The 23525-nt window shown below is 45.5% G+C and overlaps 1 protein-coding gene across 1 annotated transcript in view; it reads right to left on the reverse strand.

Annotated features, from left to right (window-relative positions):
- Positions 1-23525, reverse strand: part of cacna1bb (calcium channel, voltage-dependent, N type, alpha 1B subunit, b) — a 209691-nt gene that overhangs the window by 57719 nt on the left and 128447 nt on the right. Inside the window, 11 exon segments of the mRNA XM_064308862.1 lie at positions 1050-1847; positions 5560-5666; positions 8190-8257; positions 9368-9485; positions 9929-9960; positions 9963-10000; positions 14949-15080; positions 16923-17035; positions 17712-17824; positions 19449-19658; positions 23278-23367. Of these exon segments, the coding sequence (XP_064164932.1) occupies positions 1050-1847; positions 5560-5666; positions 8190-8257; positions 9368-9485; positions 9929-9960; positions 9963-10000; positions 14949-15080; positions 16923-17035; positions 17712-17824; positions 19449-19658; positions 23278-23367 (1819 nt within the window).

Raw genomic sequence — 23525 nt, forward strand, 5'->3', positions numbered from 1 at the left:
TAGATAATATTGTTCACACTTTACAGCCATAACCAAGCTGTAAAACAGACCCACTTCAACACAACAATTAGCTGCATATTGCTAGCACCACAAGCAATGAACAGCCCCACACAGGAGCACTTAAATCCCTGTTCAAAGGAATTATATCTGGATAACACATCCTCAGAGCTCCACTTTTACAACCCCTCGCAAGCTCGTTATTGACAAGATAATTATGGATAGAAAGATCAGATCAGCACCCCACAATTTTCCGTGTTTTGTATCTGGGAAGCGATAGGACCTGTTATATTACCTAACCTTTCCGCACCTCCTTGCTCTTTCGACAGCATCTCGCCTGTTTCTCTACAGTTTCTGACCTGTCCCTCTATAGAGTCTCACTTGTCTCTCTACAGCTGTGGTCTCCAGCCCTGGTCCTGGAGAGCTACAGGGTCTGCTGGTTTTTGTTTTCACCTTAAAATCAGCACCCAGTTGAGACCCAAGACACCGGGCGAGTTGAGTTAACTGTGCAATCAACTGCTCGAATTGATTCACAAAGTGCAGAGTCACTGTGAAAACCAGCAGACCCTGTAGCTCTCCAGGACCAGGGTTGGAGACCACTGTCTCTACAGAGTCTCACTTGTCTCTCTTCAGCATCTCACCATTCTCTAGATTTCTGACCTTCCTCTACAGAGTCTCACTTGTCTCTCTAGCATCTCACCTATTTCTCTAGAGTTTCTGACCTGTTCCTCTACAGAGTCTCACTTGTCTCTCTTCAGCATCTCACCTATTTCTCTAGAGTTTCTGACCTGTTCCTCTACAGAGTCTCACTTGTCTCTCTACAGCATCTCACCTATTTCTCTAGAGTTTCTGACCTGTTCCTCTACAGAGTCTCACTTGTCTCTCTACACCATCTCACCTATTTCTCTAGAGTTTCTGACCTGTTCCTCTACAGAGTCTCACTTGTCTCTCTACAACATCTCACCTATTTCTCTAGAGTTTCTGACCTGTTCCTCTACAGAGTCTCACTTGTCTCTCTACAGCATCTCACCTGTCTCTCCTCTGTGTCTCACCTGTGTGCCTTGCCGCCCTCTCTCTCCTCGCCGTCCCGACGCTGCTCCTCCTCCTCCTCCTGGTCCATGGTGGACCGGGCGCGGGCCCCGCGCGGCCTGTGCCTCCTCCGCTCGCCGTTCCCCTCGCCGTCCCGCCCGTCCGCGTCCCGACCGGCGGGGCGCACCCCCTCCCGGTGCCGCCCCTTCCGCTCGCCTTTCGCCCCGTTCCCGCCCGTCCCGTTCCCCTCCTTCGGCTGGCGGTGGCCATGGTGACGCCGGTGCTCTCTCTCACCGCCCCCTCCTCCTCCTCCCCCTCCACCTCCTCCTCCCCCCTCGTCCATCAAACCCTGGTGGTGGTGCCTCCGGCCCCCATCCCTGCCCCGCGACCCGTTGTGCTCCTTGTTTCGGCTGTGGTGGGTGTGGCCCCCGCCCTCCCTGCCTTCGCCCGCCTCCCCGTTGCCGCCGGTTTCGTTGGCGGGCCTGTCCCGGTGCCTGTGGTGCTTCCGGGGGTGCGAGGAGGAGAGAGGCGCGGCTTCATCGGCCCCCTCCCCCTCCCCCGAGGTGCCCCAGTCTCCCCCCTCCTTCCCGCTGTTGCCGTTGCCGTTGCCGTTGCCATCGCGCGCCTCCACCACCAGGGGGCGGTCCAGGTGGGTCTTCATGTCGGGGCGGATGTGCATGGCGGAGGACACGCGCAGCCGCTCCTCGGGCTCCAGCTCGTTGTACAGGGCCTCGCTGCTCGCGCGCAGGTGGTGCCTGCGCAGCTGCGTCGTCCGCTGCTCCCACACCGACATCAGCTTTGCCGACCTCTGCTGCTCCTTGCTGGACAGGGTGCGAGAGACGGCAGGGAGGTACAGGTCACGGGCGATCCATGGGAGCCCAATTCACATTCATTTGCAGATCAGCTTTGGCTTTGGGAGGGCTCGATATGTTCTACCAGGATTTTTCAAAAATCACTTCTAAAACATTATTATTGGGGTACTATGGTACAATGTATGCATCACGTATCACACTGGATGGGTTCATCAATTAAAGTTTATTCACAACATTTTTGTTATATTTATTTAAGCTGAAAATGTCATGAAATACCAGAAACCTTTAAAAAAATAAACTCTTTAAAACCCCTTCAGCTTTCCCTGAAAGTAACTCTCAGGAGCTTGATTCATGCATTAATCAACCTTTCCGAAATGCTAGTTAAGAAAAAGAAACTTTCTGTTTGAAACAGGTAGTAGCTGAACGTCTTCTGTGTCACAATCAGAGCTGGGCCAAAACATTTATGATTATCCATGGTTGGTTATGGAATGATATACTCACATGAACTTGTGTTGACCTGAATATAAAACAGCAGTAATGCAATTTAAGTGGCACACTACATTTTTCAAAATGATAATGAAAAATGCTGAAATGAATGTTATTATATATGGGTCACAAAAATACTGATTATGTTTATTCCCACAGTATGCCAGCGATGTCATTTATTTGATGGGGCAAATTCCTATTCAATGCTAGCATTGCTAACTCATAAAAATCATGGCTTGAAAATCCTTGTCTTGTGAAAAGCCATTCTTTTTACCATCTAAGTTACAGGCTTGCTAACTCTGATACAACATCCCAAGTCCTGTCACAAGCACGTGCACACAACACAGCATGGTCAATAAAAAGGGTATCAGTTGGTCTCTTGGGTACATACATACCCTGTCCGCACATACAAAAGTAGGCGCATACACAACTCTCACACGCAAAGTCATGGAGCATCTTCACAGATGATCTCACATCCAGGTATTGATTCGGTGACTGAATTGCACACTTGCATTAAAAATCACATAATCGCAATCTCACTGAAATTACCCCAACTCCCTCCCATCCCAACCTCCCTCCACCATAATAGCCAATAGCAGTGGTCCTCAATCTCATCCAGAAAGGGCCGGTGTGGGTGCAGGCTTTCATTCCAACCAAACAGTTACACACCTCATACCACTAATCAGCCACTGGAGTCTTTCCTAAGGACCTTGATTAGGAGAATCAGGAGCGTTTCTGTGTGGTTGGAGCAAAAGCCTGCACCCACACCGGCCCTTTCTGGGTAAGATTGAGGACCCCTGGCCTACAGGATCAAAGTTAGCATCACTCGGTGGTCGCACTAGCCCATGGAATGCTACGTCTTTGGAAGGCAGGTGGCAGGACATTAAAAATGTATTTAACCTGAATTCCGATAAAATGGCTATTTTTGCCAAAATATGACAACTCACAAAAATAACACAACCAATGTGTTTCCTCTCATTATTTTATCATGACACTGGGAACAGAATGGGGATGAAATAGCGGGACAAGCTTCAAATAACGTTCTGATCAAAATTGGCTAACAAAAAAAGAACCTTGGAGCAATTTCTGTTTTGATTTACTCATACTGAGCGAGCTAGCAAGAGCGTGACATTTCGTTTTTTGATTCTTCATTCAAATGAGGCACTTTCTCTTTAAATCCAACCCCAATGCCGCCGACGGCTGTGTAAATATTATGATCAATAAACAACACAAACGACAGACTCCGAAAGACGGCTGGCTCAAACAAACAGGAGGAATTATCTTGTTGTGGTTCGAGTCTGGGTCGTTGCCGGTTGTAATCTTTAAAAAAAGAGACCAGAATATGTGTTTGTCTTTCCAGAATTATGCGTAAAAAATGCTGAATCCTGCATTTAGGGGGACAACTGATTACATCTCAGGCTCATAACCGCACGGTACTCTTTTAGTACGACTACAACTAGAAGCCCGATCAGGTTGCTTATAACATTATGGTACTAAGGATCTCAGGCCACCAATTGTATGCATACAGGTGCCATTTTGGAAGAACGATGGATCTCACAAATCCCAAATGCTGGGACGCAGGGGTTTCACAGCCGCAGGACATGGCAGCATCTCCTTCCCTCTCCTACAATGACAGCGGAATTGTGGGAGAAATCTCCCTCAGGAATGCCGCCCGGTTTTTTTTTTATTTCCAGTGAAAAATCAAAACTGTCTGCGCGACCTCAACAGGCCGTCGAGATAAAGTTCCACTGCGTACGTAACAGAACATAATGACCACCAGGCGAGGAATCCGGCTCGCTTCCTTTAGCAACTTGCTATGATTTATATAAAGGCAACCAACCATGAACTCACACTTTCAGTGCTTAGACCCTGGCGGCTGTCTCCGTAAAACAGCTTTTTTGGCTGGTATACAACAGATAGAGCCAGCCCTACAAACGGGAATGTCTGTGACTGACTGAGCGACTGAGTGAGTGATGAAGTCACACCATTGGTCAGCCGAGTTATGACGTCCACACCATCGGTCGGCCTTGTCCAGCCGTATACTATGTTTCGACGTGGTCTTGTTCTTCCAGTGGGAATAGTACGGTGCAGCATGCGGAGATGGGCCTTGGCAGGTTTTCTGACGATCCCAGAGTCAGCGGGTAGCTCTGAGTGTGGCAGCGGCGCCCCCCCCCCCCGCTCATCCCGCCCACTCACGACGGCATCCCGCGCACGCCTCCGTCCGTCAGACTGATTTACAGGGCTGCGTCACGGCTGGCCGGCCACAGAGCAGGGCTGACAGACGGCGGACGGGGGGTAGCGCGCGTGGGGGGTGGGGGGACCACGCCCGTTTAAATTGCGCTGCCCGCTCCCTGCTCCTCTCACCGAGCACCCACCCCACAGGGTGCCAGGGGCGTGGCTATGGGTGGGCCTGGCTAACATGACGTGCTATACTCATGCACCCAAATGGTATTCTGAGCATCTAGGCGGCATAAAACACTTTATACAAGCATCTGCTCACTTCCGTTACCTGGGACATAAAAAAAGCTTGGTCTTCCTTAAGGCATGTCGGCTTTGGAAACAAGAGGACCACCTCTTTCATTTTTTTCTTTTAAATTCTTTTTTTTTTCAGTGGACAGGGAAATGTGTGGGAAATGTTCAGCAGGAGCTGTTTAGCTCAGTTAGCGGCATGTTCCTGGCAAGATGATGGAACCACTGCAGATGAGGAAGCCTGTGCAGTGAGGTGAGTGTGTGATGGGGGTAAAGGTAAAAAAAAAACTGTGTTAAAAACTGACCTACTCTTAATTGGGGGGGGCAGCAGACACATTAGGGAATAGTGACAACCCCCTACTTTCTTGCAGAGTTACGCTCTTTCGCTCTTATCAGCTGGGAGACGAGTTAGCGAGGGGAGGGTGCTGTTGCGACAGCTTCACCAGCACGCCCCGTCAGCTTCGAGAACACACATCGGATTTCAAATGCACAAATGCACGCGCGTGCGGAGAGAGAGAGAGACAGAGAAAAAGAGAGGGAGAGAGAGAGGGAAAGAGAGAGAGAGAGAGAGAGGTTTCCACATTCACCATTAGATGGCAAGGGGCAGAGAGTACAGACTGTGGCCCATGTGATGGAGGAGATCCCGATGGCAGAGGAGGAGATGACGGGACGCACTGAAGGCGGTTGGTGCGGCCGGATGGGTGGGTGGGCGGGGTTAAAGAGGTGAGAGGGGTTGAGTAAATTGTAAACTGGAGCAAAAACTCACGGTGAATTAACGCTGGAGACGGAAGAGCTGCGAGATAGAGCACCTCGATTTTGCTTTACGAAACTGCACGTGCACAAACAAACGCAAACAAAAAATAACAAAACAAAAACGTGAGACAAAAAACAGAACACAAAGGGAAGAGGTCAGTCAGGAGGTCGGTCTGTCTGTCCTCCCCCTCTCTCTCTCTCTGTCTGCCCCCTCCTCCTCCCAAAGTATAAGAAAAGACAAAAACATTAAACTGTATAACATCAAACCCAAAAACAACATAGCTCCCTAAAATGAATGCAGAGTGGCAGATTTACAAAGTGTTTTTAAATCTTCAAAGCACAGACCACAAAGCAGTCTGGTCTGGTTTCAGCTTCAAAAGATTGTGCATTCAACTGTGAATATATTTTTCATGTTAATACTCAAATGTATTTTATCTAATGTACTTCCTAAAGAGGGAAAAAAACACTTTGTAAAATGTCTAATTCCTTAAAAACAAGAGTATTAAAAGAAAATACCATTCATAACGACACATAAAATAGTGCTTTGAAATAAACCATTGATAAATATTTGTTTGAAATTTGAATAAAATGGATTATTATGGCCAATAATGAGGGGTACTGGGTGTTAGGTGTTGAACCTACAATCCCTCCCAGGGAAACAGTAGGATCTGGAAGGCCTGTTGGTATAAAAGACACCCTTCCAGCAACAGGTCAATCAACCAATCAAACACCTCGCTCTGCAACAGGTCGATCAACCAATCAAACACCTCCCTCTGCAACAGGTCAGTCAATCAATCAATCAAATACTTTAAACCTTGGAAACCGTTGTGGGAAAGTCCCTCATAGTTAAAACCAGTACATTAAAAAGGTAAATAAAAAAATTAGTTAAAAATACACATAAAATATTAATTAAATAATTACAATAAAAAACAATAATATTCAACATATTGCCTCAAAGGCAGTAAGGAGTCCAATTTAAAAGTATTTTTTTTGCTAATCATTCCAAGTGTGAGGGGCATAAAAGCAAAAAGCAATCTGTCCTAAGCCACAATTTGTCTTGGGGATGTGGAATACAAGCCAGTCCCATGAGCATGTGCCTGTTTTCCAATTCAAAAGAGAAGATAAACAAAGTGGTTTCCCACCCAAAAAGGCTTTGTAGATGAAAACATAACAGTGCTGATTGTGTCTCACCAACAGAGAGGCTCAGTAAACCTTTTCACAAAGACGACAGTGATTTGTCCCATATTTATCACCTGTAACGAATCACAGAGCAGAGAGGTACATGGCACCTAGAGGCTTAATCATAGTAGCAGCTGGATGCCTGTAAACAAATCCCCATAGTCTAAAATGGAAAGAAAGACCATGTATAGAATTGGGGGGGGGGGGGGGGCGGGGTTTGGGGGCGGCTATGCATAGAAAGTGCTGTAATTTCTCCATGGTGAAACCAAAATGTATAAGATATCCTTTAATAAAACCTGAAAATCTGGGCTTTAACCACACGTGAATTGTTTGAGCACAAATCTAAAATTGTGGAGTAGAGAGCCAGAACACTGAACACTGAACGCTCATGACTATGGTCTGCTGCTGTGGATGTGAACGTTAATGCCAATAGTGTTTATGAGCAGGCCACGCCCACAAAATAGCCTTTGAGCAAGGAAAAGCAGAGACATTGACAGCGGCATTAAACAGTGTTTGATGAATTTAAGTAGATCACACACACTTTTTTTTTCTTTTCAATCGACACACAGACATATTTATACAGGGAAAGCCCATAGAAACCAGGGTCTCTATCACAAGAGACCACTGATTACTACACTGAGCTGACATGCACAGTACATACACAATAATAAAACAATTTAACAGAACACAAGTTCACTGGCTGTACTTGATGTTAGCTGTCTTCTTTCGTAATGGGGCTGACTGTGCGAGTTGAGTTCAAAGCACTATTTCGTCCCGTTCAACGGCGTGCGAAGACAAACCACACACATACGCGCGGACACGCACACACAGATACAGACGCAGACACACACACAGACAAAGGCACACACACACACACACACACACACAAACCATCATGGGTACAAAAAGAGGCAGGTACAACCTCAGAGACTGAACAAAAACACACACACACACACACACACACACACAAACCATCATGGGTACAAAAAGAGGCAGGTACAACCTCAGAGACTGAACAAAAAAAAACACACACACACACACACACAACCAAAAGACATGGTGAGGAGGTACAATCCTCAGGTGAAAAAAAAGAGACAACCACAGCGTGGGGGGGGTGGGCCAGGGGATGCTTCCCAGTGGAGAGTTGGCTGCAGGGCATGGGGCCGACCCCCTTACCTCCATGGGCTTTGGCTGCAGCATGGCGGCTCCTCCTTCACCTCATCTGGCCATGTGGAGAGAAACTGGCTGTTCCCTGCGGGAGGGGATAAAGGGAGACATGGGGGTTATGAAGGACATGCGTGGTGAACTGGTATCAGCAGTCACAGGCAAACTCGTAAGCTGTACATCCACCATACTTCATACATAAACACCCATTTCACACATACACTCTTGAAACACAATATCATTATGAACAATCATTTGGAAATGTATTTAAATAACTTTTCTAAGGCCAGCCAGAGTTACCTTAGTGAGCTCCTGTGCATTAGCCAGGTTGTCGACAGCGATGGCGAGAAAGACATTGAGGAGCGTGTCTGAGCGACGGGTTCGGTTAAGGAAAGGATCAGAGGAAACTGAAAACAATAAACCACTCCCGTCCCCCCAAACACTGGATAAGAGGTAAAACGCTCCAGTTCCCAAAATAACACATGGAGTTTTAAAACAGGAAGAGAGAAACTATTCAGCTGTAGTCCACAATCAGCTGAAGTGTGAGGTGTGATTATTTATTTATTATTTATTTATTAACCTTTATTTACTCAGGGGAACCCATTGAGACCAAGGTCTCATTTGCGATGGTGCCCTGGTTACAAACATCCATACAGTTATAAAAAATACAAATCATTAATTAATCACACCTCGTCCTTCATAACTGACCCTGTTCAGGATAAAAGGGAAACAAATTCACTCAACTGATCTGTTGGGGCAGGGGCATATTCACTTGAGTTTGGGGGTCTGGCAGTCGGCCCAAGTTAAAGGTTTATATTTTGATGCCTGGGTTGGCACCGAACACAAGATGGGAGGGGGGGGTGGCGTGAGCATTGGTGGCGTGTTTAAATGTTTTCTAACTGCTAATTGCAAAAACAAATTCAATCAATCAATCAATTTTACTTTTAACAAAGGAGCTTTGTCACAAAGCAGAGAATCGGCCCCCAAAGAGTAAGCCTAGGGCCACAGTGGCACGGAAAAACTCCCTGACTGATAGCAGGGAGAAACCTTGAGCAGAACCGGACTCAGAGGGGGAACCCATCTGCTGCGGGCAGGCACCGGTTTGTTATGGAAATGGCTTACATGAAAACAGATAAATTAAAATAAATTTTAAAAAAACACAAGATCATCTTGTGGTGTCCATCTTACATGGGAGCTAAAGCATGACCCCCTGCAGAAAGACCTGCCGTCGGCTGCAGTACGAGCAGAGCAACATTACATTAGATTCAGATATCCAATCAAAGCTCTTCTCCAGAGTGACTTCTCCATGCAATCTGGATATACGTATACTGAAGCACTTCAGGTTAAACACTTTCCCCAAGAGCACAACAGCAGTGCCCCCACCCCTGAATCGAGCCTGTCCTGTACCGCCCTCTGGATTATGAGCACAGTTCCCTGAACACCGCACTGCACGTCCGCCCAGAGTTCAGCGAGGATACAGTTTCCGAACAGCGTGAGCACGATGAAGTAAATGGAGGAGAACATTCCCCGATGCACGCCTCCCTGAGACTCAATCCCATGGTACATCACTGCGTTCCAGTCCTCGCCTGTCAGGATCTGTGGGGGAGTCACACAAGACCAGGAACTGTTCAAAATGGGAGAGGATGGTGAGAATATTGAATAAAATAATGTATAGTAATTATTATTATTATTATTGTTATTATTATTCTTGTTGTTGTTATTATTCATAATAATAATTACAATAATAATAATCATCATATTGGGGCTGCCATTGTTAACAGCTAGAATAACAACCATCGTCATCAGCACTCGCTAATAAACAAGTGAACAGTTCCTTTTTTCTGATGAATCATGAGCTCATGTAGGTGGGGCTCCAATTGGAGACAGTGATTCAAACCAACTTAACCGTTGACCTGTAACAGAGGCTTTCAAAGTGTTTATTATCCAAGCTTTGTCTGTAGGGAGGCTCACTGCCTTGCTTGAACCAATCAGATTACAGAAAACAGAGAAGAGAAGAGGAAGAGATGACGTAGGAGTACCTGGAAAACAGTGAGTATGGCAGCAGGAAGTTATTGAAGTTTGTCGTTGGAGTCTCATCTTCAAAGTTAAACCTTTTTTTTGGAGTGGGGGTGGGGTTTTGGTAAAAGGAGAAAGAACAGTTCAGTAAGTTTAACAAAGAGGCACAACACACAACCTCTTTTAACCCTCAACAATATCCACTATGCCCATGATATCACTGGAGAACACAAGAATTCTTAGGAAATTTCTAAAGTAAGTTCTCTTTGAAAATATGCTAATCAGCTTAGAGTCCCAGCAGCCATTTTGTAAAATCTTAATTTTGCTGCAGTCTGCATGCACCGTGCAGGAAAAATAGGATGGCATCATTTATAATATATATATAATTTATAATGTCCAAAAAGAATTGGTTCAGAATTGCATTTTTTGGTAGAAATAATTCCCAACTGAATTTCATTTCAAAACAAAATCAAATTCTCAAATGGCTCACTGCTTCACACATTATAACAGCTGCCAATTTACTTTATTTTTATATTCCGATGATTCTTTGGTCTGTCACATGTCCAGATAAATATGGAACTGCCTTTACCACTCTTAGCTGTTGGACGTAACTCCTGTTACTGCTAAAATTCTGACATGAAGTGAATTACTGTGAATTACCAGTCGTCCCTTCAAACCGATACTTATCAAAACGTGAGAGGATCATTACAACTGTGTACATGAAAACAGAAAATCACACAAGTATATAAAAACACACACACACACACACCTACACCTACACACATCTGACATTATACAGTACATCTATTGTATACCTACAAATATACTCACACACGCACACACACACACACAAATGTTATACGAAAACATGCAATTAGCAGTTAGTAAACACTAGTTAGTATGGAGATAACATACTGGGCACAGACACATGTTAACACACAATCTTCACAAAATTAGTTTGTAGAGGTTTTGGGCAGCAATGACATTCGACCCCTCAAAGTGTTGCTCGCTACAGTTTTCTCCTCTGTGTCCAATCGCACTGCTGCGGGGCATGGCCTCAGAAATGGTGAAGGTTGTTCCCAGGACAGTGAAATATACGTTAGCATGCTACACCAGTCAGAACAGGATCACCAACACACTTGTCTCCCCCAACCTTCACAGCACTCCTGCCAAAACGTTGCTACAATGTTCCCGACACGTTGCCCCTACTGTACAGGACCTCTCACAGCACCTTGGACAGCGTTTGGGAGGGCGACTTTCAAGGCAACAATGGCAAACCCATAGGATGATTTCCCCTCTCCCCCCAATCCTCCAGTCAGCCTCTGATGCCCCTGAGCAGTTTCATTGGAACTTAATTACACTGCATACTCTAAAGGTCCCTGGTTTCGCTTTGTTGTACGTAGCTCTGGATAAGAGCGTCTGCCAAACGCCTGTAATGTAATTTAAAGGTGGCAGACTTAATGTTGAGTTTGCTAACAAAGAGAAGCAGGTGCCTTAAGAGGACACACATGCAATATGGGCACTCTGTGAGGACACTGTGTGTGTGTGTGTGTGTGTATTCTTGCGTGTGTGTGTGTACGTGTGTCTCTACACTAGCTTTGTTGTGTGCCTGCCATGGCCTCTGTGGTACGTGCATCCCTGTGTGTGCTGGCTGTCACTCAAAGTCGGTTTTTAGGGGCGGGGCCCTGTGAGTTTGCCGTTCTGTGCAGTGCTGAGCTCCTCCCCCTCCTCCTGAGCAACAGACCTGCAGCAGCGGTGAAACCCTGAAGATGTATGACATCACACCCATGCACAAAACACCACGCAGAGGCCTGTGTTTAAAAATGGAGAATTTAAACAGAACTTCCACCAGAATAGGGTGGGAACCAAAAAAAAAAACTTTTTTATCCATTCGTGCATTTAATTCACATTTTTTAAAAAATAATACTGACCCAGTATTACATAAAAAATAAAATACATAAACCCAACAGTACCAAGAGCCTCTGCATTCTTATCGTTTGTGTAATGGTGTTGTAATTCATCTTTCACTAAAGCACGCACGCGCATACACACACACACACACACACACACACACAGTAATCCAACTGCGTTTTCACACCCCCCACCCCGGCCCTTATACATCCCAAATCCTCCCGATAGGACCCAGGGCCCTGTGAGCACAGCTGGGACGCTGTCCTGGGACGGGTTGTCCTTGAAAACAGAGCGGCACTGTGCTCACGCCCTCTCACCCCCCCCCCTCCCCCCCCCAACCCCACTCTGTCCTTCTTCTGCCCCTCTGCGCAACCCTTTGAGTGACAAACCTGCGGGAACCTCCCTCCGATGTCTTGGAACTGAAGAAAACGTCGAGAGAAATGAAAAAAAAACAAAAACAACAAATGGACGCTGAGGTCCCGTGAGGCGAACACAGTAAACACCCCCCCACCCCGCTCCCCAAAACACACGCCCCCATCACACCTGCCCCTCCGCCAATTATCAGCCAACTAGCTTCAACCTATCACACAGTCACACAAAACTTACCGCCTACTCTGTCACTCACCACCTCAGGCAATGGTAAAGCCATGAATTTGTAATGGTAAAAGCAAGCTACTGGGCTCGAGATGGCTAAACACAAAAATGCCAGCACATATGAATGATACACGCCAGTATGTACTAACAGGATTATAAGCTTTCTGCAACGGCCTCTCTCAGGCCTGCTCAGTACTGTCTACTGTTAGCTCCATGCTGTACATGCTTCATGGTTTAACTAAACTGAACTAGCCTGTCAAATTCACATTTAACCCCATAAAATACTGAACCACAGAGTGCTACTCAATGTGCTGCACATGCTAACTGAATCGGCTCCATTACTCTCTGTAAAGCGCACACACACATGCTCACACTCCGCACATCCATGCACACACACGTACACACACACACACATGCACATACGCACACTGACACACACACACACACACACACACACACACACGCATGGATGTGCGCACACACAGATAAAAGCTGAGTGATCTGGGTAGAGTAAGGAATAAAAGGAAATGGATAAAGATTGGAGGAAAAGGCGGTTCAATGTAGGGTTGCTGGGACACACGACTGCGTATTTCGGCCAAAACTGTCGGTCTCCATACAGGACACCAGTCCACCTTGCGTTTTGAGCTTTCATTCTATGCTCTGGACTGCCTGAATTCCGGTTACTAGACAGTCAGCAAGCTCTGAAAATGGAATTGATTCATGAAATAACCATCATCATCAATAGTATAGAATGAGTATGGTCACCCCAGCAAAGTGGCAAGGAAATGCTAGTTCACTGGGTTCTCATTATTACCAACACTGCAGCCTATACTGATAGCCACCCAGTCTGCAACAAAGACACTCAACAACAAAGCTCATCTTTCACACAAGTCACCACCACCACCACCACCACTTCTGTGTCTTCCTACTCTCCAATAGTAACCGATCCATGATTTAATTTTCCTGCTCAATGTGGATAGGATATTAGAGGAATCTAAGGTAAGTGCTTTTTGTGAGTCTCTGAGAGATAAGCAAATCTTCTCAGCAAATAATGCAATGCAATGCAACCAACCCTTTCAGACAAGTTTTGATTTATTGCAGGGATTTGTAACCCCTGCGGGAAAAAAAAAAAAATAAAAGCTTAGGGCACATGACACGCTAAATTAACCATGTCTGGGTTCATTATGATTCTATAGGATTTACCACACTGGCGTACAGAAGATAACGCTCGCACCTGACACACTGGCCCAACACCTTCCCGCAAGTCTTTAACGTTCCTGACACCCAAAGCATCGTTAAGGAACTGCTATGTGCAAAGGCTGCATGGGATCTGCCAGGAAACAGACTTTAATTACAGCTTTGTTGTCTTTAGCCCCTCTGTGTCAGGATAATCTTTAGATCGGCCAAATGTCTAAGTGCATTAATTGAATTTCCACAATAATCACTTTGTTCGTGGCTGTTTAGATAACATGACAAAAAAAAAAAACCTCTCTTCTCGTTGGCTGTAGTCAGCAAACAGACTGTTTAGTTGATTAAATTGAGCTGTGTCAAGCAGAATCTTAATAATTTATGAAGCGCTAAGTTAAAACTGCAAGCCGTGTGCCTCTCACAATCGTACATTTGTACAAGGCTGAGACCATTATAAAAGAAACAAAGTATAGGTCAAAGGTCAAAGTGTCGCCCAAGAGAAATACAGCATTTCTTGCCCGTTAGAAACGCAGGCCGCAGAGGGCTAACACAGACACTTCATGTTGTTCCTGTCGCCACTTATCACTTTGATTTGATGCAATCATACGGCTGAGTTTTTTGGATTAGGAAGACAGTAGAACTAGCCTACACAAAAATAACTGCGCTAGGACACGAAGGTGCTCTTTGTACCACCCGTGCTATTGTCCAAAGTGCCGTGTAACTGCTAAAACTTGACTTTGATGTCGACTTTGAAGCGGAGTATTGCTGTACCTTTCTTTCCTGATAATGGCTGCGGTTTGATTACATGAGCAGGAGCATTGTGAGCATTTCATCACAGCAGTGAACAAAAACCTTCCAAAGAGCACACTGAAAACCTTAGAGACATGTCCCTCAATCACATCCACTTTGTCCAAAATAATTACACAACTGAAAATAACAGGATACACTAACAGACAGCAAAGTGATGATGTCACGTCACTGCCTCTGCTGCTGCAGCACTCCTCATTAATGGACCTGATAGGCTAATGGCAGCACAGTCAATGCGGAGGAGGAGTACGAGGGGCGGGGCCAGGATGAGGGGGTGGAGCCTGTGACCAGGAGGCGGGGCTGAAGAGGCTGGCAGGGGGCGGGGCCAGGATGATGGGGTGGAGCCTGTGACCAGGGAGGCGGGGCTGAAGGGGCTGACAGGGGGCGTGGCCAGGATGATGGGGTGGAGCCTGTGACCAGGGAGGCGGGGCTGACAGGGGGCTGGCAGGGGGGCAGGGCCAGGATGAGGGGGTGGAGTCTGTGACCAGGGAGGCGGGGCTGAAGGGGGCTGGCAGGGGGAGGAAGCGGAGATCAGGTACTCACTGTCCGCCGAAGAGCTGCATCCCCAGCAGCGCGAACACCACGATGAAGAGGAAGAGGAGGAAGAGCAAGCTGATGATGGATTTCATAGAGTTGAGCAGAGAGACGACCAGGTTCCTCAGAGAGTTCCAGTACCTGTGTGCCGAGAGGGAAAGGAAAACCAAGAGAGTTTCATTTTTCATAAAATTCATTTTGCCATTTTGTGAAAACTGGAATTGGTCTTGGTCTCATATATTTTATTTATTTAGTTCATCATGTATTTGAGAAATTGGCCATTTATTTACTTTTTTATTTGACATTCCTTCATTATATGAGAAGAGAGAGACAGAGATTAACAGAGGAAGAGGGGAAGAGAAGAGAGACAGGGAGAGAAAGAAAGAGAAAGAATAGTGGTGAGAGAGCAAGATTGAGCAGGAACAGTCAGAGAAATTGTTTGTGAAGTGGTAGTGGCTTGATTTTTTAAAAAATATCTAAAAGCTGTCAAAAGCATCATAAACAAACAGGAATAAAAACAAAAATATGCAAAAGAGAGAAAAGCAGAGGGAGAGAAAGAGCAAGTACAACAGAGTGTGCGAGAGTAAGTGAGAAATGAGAGTGGAAGAGCATGACAGAGGGTGAAAGAACAAGAGAGTGAAAGCGAGACACAGCATTAAGGGTCGTCATAGTAACACTACACATGCACTCTGTACAGGCGTTCCAAACTGCCTGAACCAGAACACCCAAGAATAAGCAGGTCCAGAATTTTTAACCCGCAGTTGGGATCCGGGTCTGTTGCCACAGGTAACAGGTACTGTATGCCCACCATACTTGAAAATTCAGGTCACACATTTATACCCAAGGGACCCAAAGAAGACATACTGATGCTTTATAGCAGGATGAACATCTTTTTTGGTTAAGAGAATGCAATGTGCTTCTATTAAAGCTATGAAAGGATTGAGGAACCCGTGTAAGTACTGCCAGTAGGAAAGCTCTGCTTTTTCTCAATATATATTTCTAACTCATGATGATAACCAAGGATGTTGTGGCATGTGGTTGCTAAAGGTTTTTTAATGTTTGTAAGTCAGCATCTCTGTTTATGCTAGGGTGGCAGTGTAGCATAATGGCTAAGGAACTGGGCTTATAACCTAAAGGTCATAGGTTTGATTCCTGGGTAGCACACGGCCATTGTTCCCTTGAGCAAGGTACCTGTCCTGCATTGCTTCAGTATATGTCCAGCTGTATAAACAGATACAAAGTAATTCATTTTAAAAGTAGCGTAAGTCGCTCTGGATAAGACTGTCTGCTAAATGCCAGTAATGTATCATTTCAACTCAACCATGTTTAATTGGTGTATGTAGCTCATTAAAATATTTCAGTGGAAATACTGCATTTTATTTTTGCCATTTGCATTAATTAGATATGCCCAATATTTTTAGTAATTTTGTAGCAAATGTAATCTAATTATTACGCCTTGTCAGAGCTAACCGAGAGCTGTGTTTGAGAGCGAGATTGTAATACAAACGTTCAGTGTGATGAAGGTTATTTCTGTTTAAAATGAGAAAGCTGGGGGCTGCTGGGTAAGTCACTCAGTACAAGTGAGCACAACACGTTCGGGTCGAATCCAACCTCCTGTGCCGGTAGCAACTGTGGCCGGCAGCCCTGCTGGGGGGGCATACAACAATAAATTTATGGGGGAAAATCACGGTACACTACCCCCAAACCGCTTATTCCACCCACTTAAACCCCTACTTGAGCCTCCACTCAAGTAAATCAAAAACCAACCTCCCATTCCATCCCACCCAACTGATCCCCAATCCAACCAAACCAACCAGCAAGACTGTCCTTTCTATCCAAACCACCAACTCCTCCCCGAAAACCCCTTTCAACACCATCCACCCATGACCACTCCATTCCAAATCCTTAAGTCTACCCCCACACCCCATCCCATGCCCAATATCTCCAAATAAGCACCCCACCCCCTTCTCCTCTGGCTCTTACTTTGTGACCTTGAATATCCTGAGCAGGCGGAGGGCTCGTAGAACGCTGATCCCAAACGACGCCCCCGGCTTCACCACCGCCCACACCACCTCGAAAATGCTTCCCACGATCACCTGCACAGGAACCAGCCTCAGTGACATCACCCAATCACGTTCAACCACTGCCCAATCACATCCACACTCCCAGCCACTGCCCAATCACCTCCACACTCCCAACCACTGACCAATCACCTCCACACTCCCAACCACTGCCTAATCACATCCACACACCCAGCCACTGCCCAATCACATCCACACTCCCAACCACTGTCCAATCACATCCACACTCCCAGCCACTGCCCAATCACATCCACACTCCCAACCACTGCCCAATCACCTCCACACTCCCAACCACTGACCAATCACCTCCACACTCCCAACCACTGCCTAATCACATCCACACACCCAACCACTGCCCAATCATCCACACTCCCAGCCACTGTCCAACAATCACCTCCCAGCCACTGCCCAATCACATCCACACTCCCAGCCACTGCCCAATCACATCCACACTCCCAACCACTGCCCAATCACATCCACACTCCCAACCACTGCCCAATCACATCCACACTCCCAACCACTGCCCAATCACACCCACACTCCCAACCACCACCTCCAGATTTTTATACATTTTATCTGTTCAGGGTGGCCCTGTCCTAACAGGACACAAAATGCAAGTCTAAATTCTCAGTTTCACACCATGCAAATAATGACCTACTCATGTCAGTGGTGATGTTCCAGTGACACTCACCCCAAAATCAAAGCAGTTGAAGGAGGAGTGGAAGTAGTTCCTGGGTCCCAGTCCGTACATCTTGAGACTCATCTCTGACAGGAAGAGGCCCAGGAAGACAAACTCAGCCAGGTCTGTCAGGCCGGAAGAGAGAAACAAACACAGATCAGATCAGATCACTGGACTGGCTGTATTAGCCCATAATGAGAACAACTCATTAGCAATAATGACCACTGTATATTCATTATGTGATGGAACCTTATCTATGGCAAATTGCTACACACTATCCATGCATATACAGCTGGACTTCAAGCAGCTGGACAAGTTCACTGCTGTGTAAAATAAACAATACTGGTATTGAGCTATAACTTTGTATGTGCAATTTAAAAAAAAAAAAAAAGATTTTATATAGCAAATAATAATTGCTGAGAGAAAAGATTTTAAGAAGGAATATGCATCACAATTATTCACAGTCCTGATAATTATTTAAAAATTTAATTTTAAAAAAGAAAACTGCATCAGCATGCACATTTTTAAGTTACTCTCAATCTTTAAAAAAAACTGTATTAAGGGGTCTTAATGGTTTTCCGTCACTGAAGTATAAAAATGAGGCAACATACATGTAAAATCCATATTTTATCCAACAAGAAAGGCATAGAACTTAAAACAAAGGTGATAATCGACACACTGAAAGCCTGATTATGATACCTGGATTTTTGCCCAATCTTTCAATTTTCTGGTGCATAAAAAAGCTTCAGTAAGTTCTTGTTACGGAAAGGATCATGTTAATCCTGTTATTGGAGCGACTGCATTACTTATATCCATGTGTATGCAATAATCTAAATACTGCCAAAAGCTGATTACTCCCAATAATCGGGGTAAGTAAACAGCCAATGGTGGCGTTTTTACAAACACAGGAAGCAAGACAGAGGGGGGGGACAGAGAATCAGAAAAAAGGAAGACACCGAAGAGTTGAAGGGAGGGAGCTTGAGAACGGGAGGGAGAGGAAGAGGGAAAAGGGTGATGGAGGGGAGAGAGAGAGAGAGAGAGAGAGAGAGAGATGGGGGGGGGAGGTGGCCTGAGGCTTTCCCTCATTGCCTGGGTCCCATAATACCGTGATTAGCAGAGCTCGGCTCATACCAAGAGTGACAGACACCTCGGGACATCCCACCGGCCACGATCATAACCCCCTGCCCCCATCCTGTCAAGCACAGCAATGCTGAAAGCAAAGTATCCCCCCCCCATCCCCCTGGTTGCTCTGGGCCAGAACATGAGCCAGCGATCAGCTGAGACCAGCTGGATCAGAACCATGCTCTAGCAAGAGGGACTGGGTCAGTCCATTCCAATGAACTAATACAGGAAATAGATTAAAGTTCAAATCATCGACTGAAAAATGCCCATGATGTTCAATGGGGATCAATTTCGAATGGTATTTAAATTTTTTAAGTTAACAGCTTAAGTTCACTATTTATTCCTAAACCTACCAATTAAAAGAATTAAAACTGAACTGAATCCACCTCTGTCTAATGCACACATGATCAGCCGGATAAGCAGCAGTTCTCTGCGACACGGATCGCTTGTCTGCCTATAGAGAGGTCCCGATTCCCTCAAATTCTCTAATCACCCTCAGAGTTGTGAGGAACGGACATTCCGAGAGCAGAAAGGTGGGAGATTTAAAGAGGACAGAGAAGGAAGGCCCTCACGAGGCGGGGCGGGGCGGGGCGGGGCGGTGGAGGGGGGCGGGGGGGCCGGACTCACACAGCGCGTGGGTGAGCCACTCGGGCTGGTCGTAGTGCACCATGGCCACGCACATGGTGTTGAGGCCCACCAGGAACAGGACGAACCAGTAGAAGCTCTGCGCCTTCACCATGCGGCGGATGAAGAAGCGCACCCTCTTCTCCTTGCGCCGGAAGTAGGAGGAGCTGTCGTTCTTGCTGCTCTTCAGGCTGGCGCGGGCGAAGGGCGACCCTGGGGGAGCAGTTTGGGGGGGGGGGGGGGCAGGTTAGGCTCATTTAAGGCTTTCAGAGCCCAGTTCCGGAGGGTTGTAGTGTCTGCTGGTTTTTTTTTTTTTGTAGTTTCCTTTCAATCAATAGTCGGTTTCTGGGGGTGTCTCTAGTGGCGCAGCCCGTAGAGCACTTTCCGTACGCTCATTGCGAGCCGCGACGTCAGCGGTTCGAGTCCGACCGCCGACCTTTGTCGCACGTCTCTCCCTCTCTCTCCTCCCTAGTTCTTCCTGTCTCTCTACACTGTTTTATCCAAATAAAACTGGGAAAAGCCCCCCCCCCAAAAAAAGTCGGCTTCTGGCCTCAGAAACCAAGGTGTGTTTAGACCCTTTATCCAATCACTTAAAGGAATCGGTTATGTCCTGAAACACACCGGAAACCTGCAGGCACTGCGCCCGCCTGGGACCGGAGTTTGGAGATCCCTGCTCTGAAACGTCTAGAGAACCCTTCTCTTCATTCACGGTTCACCAGGGCTGCAGTCGACTCCATTATCATTCAGTCCATTCAGGGAAATTAATTGAAATTTCCGCACGGTTCCTGAAATTGAATTTAAATGGAACTCCACCGCTCAGTTCATTCCACAACCCCACTCCCCCTTCAAAAATTCACTTAAACGGAGGCGCAGGTTTAACATGGCAATATACCGAACCAAGGGAACTATGTCTTTACAGGTCCGTTTTTTTTTGCACAGATGTGAAGGGCATAAATTTAAGCATACATTTGTGCTGTACATATAACTGTACGTGGAAAAGCAGCAAGCATATACATATACAGTACTGTATATTCCTTATCTATTTTTCCAAAATTGAATTAAATTAAAAGTATGAGACGGTAGATAGAGAATGCCAACAACTGCACGTGCCACTCCAGCCTATGTTTTCTACAGTCTTAGCCTTGTAATTTTCAGCGTTTTTTTTTGTCTCCAAATGGCAATTGTTGGCTTATTTATGAGGCATCTGTCGACTTTTAATGTATATTTATAGATCATTATGCAATGCAATTGGGCATAATTTCATGTAAAATATCCGAACTATGTGACAATGGTTTATGCAAATATGCCTCAGGATTTGGCAATTCTATGCAAATACCTGATTTATGCAATAATCAGTTATGCAATTAAGTGAATTCTACTGCATTATCATTAACCTACACAGTTTTTGTCAACATGTGCAGATTGAACTGAGAAATAAAATTCTGAAAAAACTTTTATGTTGCTACAAGGTAGGCCTACAAGGAACATCAATGGCAAAAAAAGATGGTGCCTACATAAAAATAATTTAAATACATTAAGGTGGCATTATATATTAAGGTTATCTAGATTAATTAAAGTTAAAAAGTTAATATTGCATTGCACGTTTTTAGTGACAAAAATGAAATCCATTTCAAGACAATCAAAGACCACAATTCCTGTAGAATGACTTTTAAATCTCTTTACATTTGTTAATCCTTCAGTATAGGCTACATCCACGCGCAATTCTGGCACAATGTGTAACTCTTCAAAAAATATTTTTAAATTGTTCCACTCGTTCATTTTCATATAACCCACATTTACAATGCAATAGTTGTGACGATGCACACTATGTAGCTATGCTAAGTTGCACCAGTGAGTTTAATGTACTGGCTGTACAGCAGTGATACTTTTAACATGTAACAAGACGCCCAATATCCTTACTATACAATCCCGCCAATATAAATAATGGAATCTCTAACACACAGCACATTTTCTCTGCATCTCCCCCTGACCCGGCCTAGATTCTCCCACTTCTGGCGATGATACTAATGCGGTGCGCATGATTGACAGGGAAACAGGCGTCGTTCGTAGTCTTACACTACGCAAGCCAGAAAAAAAAAGAGAAAAAAAAAACAGAGCTGTCCGAATTAAATTGAAATGTCAGGCCAGTCGGGAAAAGGTGAAAAAGATTTCATTACTTCCACTGAAAGACTTGAGAAGCAGTCCACCGTACAGCCGTGCCCTGTTTGGGACACTGTCTGGCGTCTGCACATCCACATACATACATCCCTCATTAATGCTCCCTCGTGTCTGCTTATTTCCTACGTGTAAGCACACCTAAGCGGAAATACTCGCCTTTCAGTCAGAGAGCGATTAGCAGGAAAACTAACAGAAACGAAAAGGTGATAATTCCACTGCACGCTGTCACAAACTGCACCCAACGCAGCTGTTAATAAGGGATGGCGACATACGGGTAGGATGGTTATAGTGTCACCTTTCCCATGGAAAACAAACAGGAGCTCCACTAACAGCAAACTACTTTGGTCGCAACCAATAAAACAACGCTTGCTGCGATTGGTCGATATAGTTCCAGGTGCCCTGAGAGAAAGAAATCTTGATCGTTTTAAATGGTTGTTAACAACGTGCTGCGTGATTGGTTGAGTGCCTCTCTTTTGCACCAGTAAGGTTACATTTATTAGGGCACAGTTATTACTAAGGACCTCAGCATTTGGAACATTCACAGTACAATTATTCTGTTAAAGTCGAAACATTACTACTTGCGTGCCTTGTCATTGGCTAATAAAGTACTGGAAACCAAACTTCCCATTTGAATGTGGAAGGAACATAGGCGCTGACCACCTGGTTGATCTACAGTAACATCTGTGATGTCAACCTTCTCCTTATTTTTACTATCCCTACTTTTCATAGGTCCTGCCCTGACTAACGCTCATTAAACACACACCACTAAATCTCCACCCTCAGCTTGTGTTTTATCTCAGCAGTCGGCTGACTGAAATACTTAAGCCCCAGGCCAGTTTCTCTCTGTTAAATATGCTTGACCGTTTAATTCAGCTAATACCAGAGGGAGTCGCGATTCGCGATCCAACTGCAACATCACAGTTCGCCTCCTGCTGGCCAAGGTTAAGATTTTTATATTTTTTTAAATATATATATTTTTAGGGCTTTTTCAGCTTTATTTTGATAGGATCAGTGCAGAGAGACAGGAAGAACTAGGAGGAGAGAGAGGGAGTGGGAGAGACATGCGACAAAGGTCGGTGGTCGGATTCGAACCTCCGATGTCGCGGTTCGCAATGAGCATGTGGAAAGCGCTCTACGGTTAAGATTTTAATGGAGTGGAGATGCCAGATCGAATGGCAGAGAATAAACTAGGGCCTAAGAAAGCTTCACTGACAAAAGTAGAAAAAAAAAAACGATGGCTGTAAGGAAACAGGGTCATCTGAATTAAATATACATGACACACACTGTACATTAAATTATGCGTTAGCAGTTACATATTGCCTTAATAAAGCATTTATAAAGCCATTTTCGTGTTAATACATTATAACACTTGTCATGACATGTTTTACAGACAAAGAATCCAGTCAGCAATGATTGTGGAAGGTGTTGAGGCACGTGTTGTAATGAATATAGCAAAGCAACGATTAGCACTGTCAACTTTTTTTTTAAATTTCAGCTGATAATGTTAAGCTAGCTTTGCAGTTGCTCGTTATGAATGCGTCCCCTACACCTTGCTCTGTGTTACTACCGCACTTGTGTAATCCTGGTGGCAGGACCGACGCAATGTAAAGCATCGGTATTACTGTCACAAGCACTCACGGGCGTGTCGTCTTACCCACGGAGGAGATGTCTGTGAAGTGCTCCTCCCCCTCCTCCGCGTTGATCAGGTCATTCTTGCCCTTTTTGTTCTTGGCTCTTTTCAGGACTGAACACAGAGAGAGAGAGAGACAGGCAAAAACGGTTCAGGCCAAGGCAAGGGCCCACTGCCACTTCCTGTCACATGGGTGTGGGGGGGGGAGTGGGGGGGGGGACATGACTGCTGCCATGCCAGTGGGAGTTAAGGGGAAACATTTTCCACCCACT

The sequence above is a fragment of the Anguilla rostrata genome, chromosome 14, assembly GCF_018555375.3.
Source record: "Anguilla rostrata isolate EN2019 chromosome 14, ASM1855537v3, whole genome shotgun sequence".
Classification (NCBI taxonomy): domain Eukaryota; kingdom Metazoa; phylum Chordata; class Actinopteri; order Anguilliformes; family Anguillidae; genus Anguilla; species Anguilla rostrata.